The sequence below is a fragment of the Anopheles merus genome, unplaced genomic scaffold, assembly GCF_017562075.2.
Source record: "Anopheles merus strain MAF unplaced genomic scaffold, AmerM5.1 LNR4000011, whole genome shotgun sequence".
NCBI lineage: Eukaryota > Metazoa > Arthropoda > Insecta > Diptera > Culicidae > Anopheles > Anopheles merus.
The window spans coordinates 155,008-159,204 of record NW_024427591.1 but is presented as its reverse complement, the minus strand read 5'-3'; the positions used below and the strand labels follow the sequence as shown (position 1 = coordinate 159,204).

The 4,197-nt window shown below is 51.4% G+C and overlaps 1 protein-coding gene across 1 annotated transcript; it reads right to left on the bottom strand.

Annotated features, from left to right (window-relative positions):
• Window positions 1–596: 596 nt before the first annotated feature.
• On the bottom strand, window positions 597–3,630 carry LOC121600926 (glutenin, high molecular weight subunit DY10-like). Its single transcript, XM_041929696.1, has 4 exons — window positions 3,468–3,630; window positions 1,696–2,147; window positions 712–1,614; window positions 597–665 (listed from the first exon to the last, which is right to left on the bottom strand). The coding sequence occupies exons 1-4, from the start codon at window positions 3,628–3,630 to the stop codon at window positions 597–599; spliced, it is 1,587 nt and encodes a 528-aa protein (XP_041785630.1).
• Window positions 3,631–4,197: the final 567 nt, after the last annotated feature.

The window sequence follows — 4,197 nt, the reverse complement described above, 5'->3', positions numbered from 1 at the left end:
AAAACATTTTCTAGGTTCTAGTTTAGTAGTAGTAGAACCCTTCGACGAATCATGAACGTTTACATGTCCCTTCACATTTCGACCAACTTTTGCTTCGACTTGACCATGCTCTTTTGAGGTCGATAAAGTAGCTACTCTGCTTGCTTTTGTTACTACTTTTTTCATATACATTCCAAACTCCTTTAAAGTTGGCTCCTCAAACTTTTCACTGAAATCTGACCACTCCATTTTGTAAGCAGCTGGCAACTTTTCAACGAGTTCATCAAGCAATGTCGGATTGTTTAAGTGCGATATCATATTAGCGGCTACGATATGGTCACATAGTTCCTGCACAACTAAGCCAAATCGTATTAATGAATCAAGCCGATCTGCTCTTGGTACTTCTGCTCTACGCACCTTAGTCAAAAGGCTCTTCAATAACAGTTGCGGTTTGCCGTACAATTCGCGCATTGTTTCAATTGCTGCTGCCGTTGCGTTAGGAAATCGTAGCTTCGGGCGAATTAACTCACGCGCTGGACCTCTTAAACACTCCTCTAGTCTTATAGCATTCTCAACTGCCGTAAATCCGCAGGCTATGGTGGAATCTTCGTATGCTCTTATAAATACGGGCCATTCTTCTGGATCGCCTGAAAATGTTGGAAGCTTCTTCGGCCAAACATGCCTTGCTGCATTTTGTGCAGCGTTAGGGACAATAGAACAAACGGTACTCACCTGTTGCGGGGCAATACCTTCCAAGTAAGATGGTTGCATCTGTTCGGGACGCATGACGGGGTATGCCGGATCCGCAACTCTAAAATGTGGTTGCTGTTGTACCTGGCTGGAGTAGGCACCATACATTTGCTGCTCCAGACCGGGGACTTGTGCACGAAATTGTACCTGGGCGTGGTACGCACTGGACTCCTTCCTATACGTGTCGCACGACTGCGCGTTGCATCGTACCTGGACGGGGTACGGGCTACATTTATGCTCCTCCAACAAAGGAACATTCTCCTGGGTGTGTACCTGGGCGGGGTACACACCACGTCGCTTCTGCTGATAATCGGAAACCTGCACGGGGCCTTGCACCTGGACGGGGTACACACCACTCCGCTGCTGCTGCGTATCGGGAACCTGCACGGGGCCATGCACCTGGACGGGGTACACGCCACACCGCTGCTGCTGCGGATCGGGAATCTGCCCGGGGCCTTGCACCTGGACGGGGTACACACCGCTCCGCTGCTGCTGCATATCGGGCACCTGCGCGGAGCCTTGCACCTCGACGGGGTACACACCACTCCGCTGCTGCTGCGGATCGGGAATCTGCCCGGGGCCTTGCACCTGGATGGGGTACACATCACACCGCTGCTGCTGGTAATCGGGAACCTGCCCGGGGCCTTGCACCTCGACGGGGTACACACCACTCCGCTGCTGCTGCGTATCGGGAACCTGCACGGGGCCTTGCACCTCGACGGGGTACACGCCACACCGCTGCTGCTGCGAATCGGGAATCTGCCCGGGGCCTTGCACCTGGACGGGGTACACGCCACATCGCTGCTGCTGCGGACCGGGAACCTGCAAGGGGCCTTGCACCTGGACGGGGTACACATCACTCCGCTGGTGCTGCGTATCGGGAACCTGCACGGGGCCTTGCACCTGGACGGGGCACACATCACACCGCTGCTGCTAGTAATCGGGAACCTGCACGGGGCCTTGCACCTGGACGGGGTACACGCCACACCGCTGCTGCTGCGAATCGGAAACCTGCCCGGGGCCTTGCACCTGGACGGGGTACACACCGCTCCGCTGCTGCTGCATATCGGGCACCTGCGCGGAGCCTTGCGCCTGGACGGGGAACGCACCACATCGCTGCTGCTGCAACACAGCCCGCTGCTGCATATCCATGCCGATGAACTGCTCGCACAGCTGCCGCTCCGAGACGGGAACCTGCTCGAGGCGTTGCTGCTGTTCCATGGCGCGGACCTGCGCATCGCGTTGTGGCTGAGCTAGATACTCACTCTGCTGTCCTGACGCTGTGGCCGGGTTGTTGGTAGACACTCGTTGCACCATATCGGCTGACCGGCTTCGCTGCGGCATTCGCTCCTCTTTGCTTTCATCAGGTGCTGCGTTCAACCGTTGTTCGGCCCATTGCGAGGTTCGTTCTCCATTGTCTGACAAGGATGAATCACTGTCAAGAGATTCCTCCAAGCAATTCTTCGGTATGCCGAATTTTCATCCTCAGCCGTCTCTCCTCTAAATCTAGAAGGCGTCGCTCGAGCTCCTGGTTATTCTGCACTCTTGCAATTTCCCATGACTGCGACCGAGAACTACGCGAGCTCGGAGCACGAACGCTTTTTCCGCTAGTATCCATCGATGAAAAATGAAGTTCGCACCGCTTTCGTGAAACTAAATTTTCACGCTTTTATCGAGAAATGAAATTCTCGCACTCAACACTGTTTGGTGAAAAACGAAATTTTCACGCCTTTTTTGAGAATTGTTCGAGTAGAATCACGGGAAAAAAAGGTTTTCACACAAGCACGTTTTTGCAGCTGCTTTATTGGTAATTAACTTATTTTATTGTCCAAGACCAAGTATATCGCACCAAAACGAAGAGCTCTAAAAAGGCGTGCTTCCTATCCCCCTTTTTCGATTCAACTCCCCGATGACGCGTTAGTTTTTTGGCGCTTTCCCCTCTTCTTTCGGGTTACCTGATGGTAATCATCGCTTTCAGCCGCCGCGCACGTTTCTTCTTCTCAATGCCTCGGCAGTGATGCCATCATGCCCCAGTCCCTGCCATCCTATATGAGAGCAGTGGTGCCATCACTCCCGAGCCCGTCAAACATTTTTGGAACGATGGCAGTGGTGCCAACACCAACAGAAATCAAATTCGACTCTAATTCCGGGACATAATACACGTCGTTCAGAGTAATCTTCCGTCGATCTCCATTTTCGTCAGAGTAGTACAAATGACCGGAACCAACACCCTTGACAACCGTCTCACTGCCATCGGCTAGAGTGATGCTCACACCTGTGCTTTGTTTGAGCTCATCGAAGAATGCTCGATCGCAACACATATGTGAGGTGGCTCCAGAGTCAATTATCCAAGATTTCGGTTGCTCTCGTTTTTGGATACCACGCCTACTGTAAAAGAAAATTCAGAAAATATTGCTACTTTACCCTTAGGCTTGGGCTTGAAAGACTCTCTTTGTCCTCCGGAAGAAGAACAATTTCCAACAATAATCACGCATCGTACTAGATGTAGACGTATTATTCGATCCCATCGGACAATCACGTTTCATATGCCCGGGTTTTCGACATCGATGACACGTAATCTTCTTCTCAGGACCAACGCGTAAGATGGATTCGCTTTGATGGGATTTCTCCATCCTGCGCTTCATCTAACAGCTTACTTTTCACCAATTCCATGGTCAGGTCGTCGTCCGAACGAGTTTCCAACGTCGTTGTGAGATGATCGTAGGATTATGGCATACTTTTCAGAACCATGGCCACTTTCAAGCTCGAATCCAGTTCCTGGCCCGCGCTCATCAGACTTGAGAAATGTTCATCCATTCGAAACAAATGCGCCTCCATGTCACCGCTTTCGTCGTACTCCGCCTTGCAGAGTTTCTTCAGGAGCGATACCTTAGTAGACATCGTCGTTTTTTTTTATGATGTTTCTGGAGTACATCCCACGTACCTTTTTCCGTCTTGCAGTCACGGATCAAAGGGTGTTGTGATCGTATTGTTGCTCACCCCTGGATCGCGGCTGGAGACAGCCGCCGATACCAGTCAGGCGGCCGACGCAACGAGAGAGGCGAAACTAGATAGGCAAGGCGAAATCTGGAGAATTAGGAGAATTAGAATTAGGAGAATTAGAATTAAGGAATTGCTCTCTCCCTCTTCCGATCTGGCTTTGGTGGCGAACGGTTGTGTGTCAGCGCGGCATGGATGTTATCATTTTACTTATAATATAAGTTGTAAATTGTAGTTTGTGTTCGCGTCATTATTATCAACGCTTCATCGGTCATCCGAACACAAAAAAGGGTGCTGGCAGTCATCCACAAGAAGAGCGATCGTAGCCCGGGCTTTAGCGTCACCTTCCTTCCAGGATTCGGTCAATGGTTCAGGGGCGGCCGTTGACACGAACTTCCACAGGTTTTCCCGGACTAGCAACATTTCGACTTTGAATCGCCATGTTTCATATCCACCGCTACGCAGCTT

Excerpts from the sequence above, each read along its gene's own strand:
- LOC121600926 (XM_041929696.1), bottom strand. The coding sequence starts at position 3,630 with ATGTCTACTAAGGTATCGCTCCTGAAGAAACTCTGCAAGGCGGAGTAC. Across the intron at positions 2,148-3,467 it reads AGTGGCCATGGTTCTGAAAA|ACAATGGAGAACGAACCTCG; the intron begins GTATGCCATAAT and ends CATCCTTGTCAG. Across the intron at positions 1,615-1,695 it reads GTGGCGTGTACCCCGTCCAG|GTTCCCGATACGCAGCACCA; the intron begins GTGCAAGGCCCC and ends GGCCCCGTGCAG.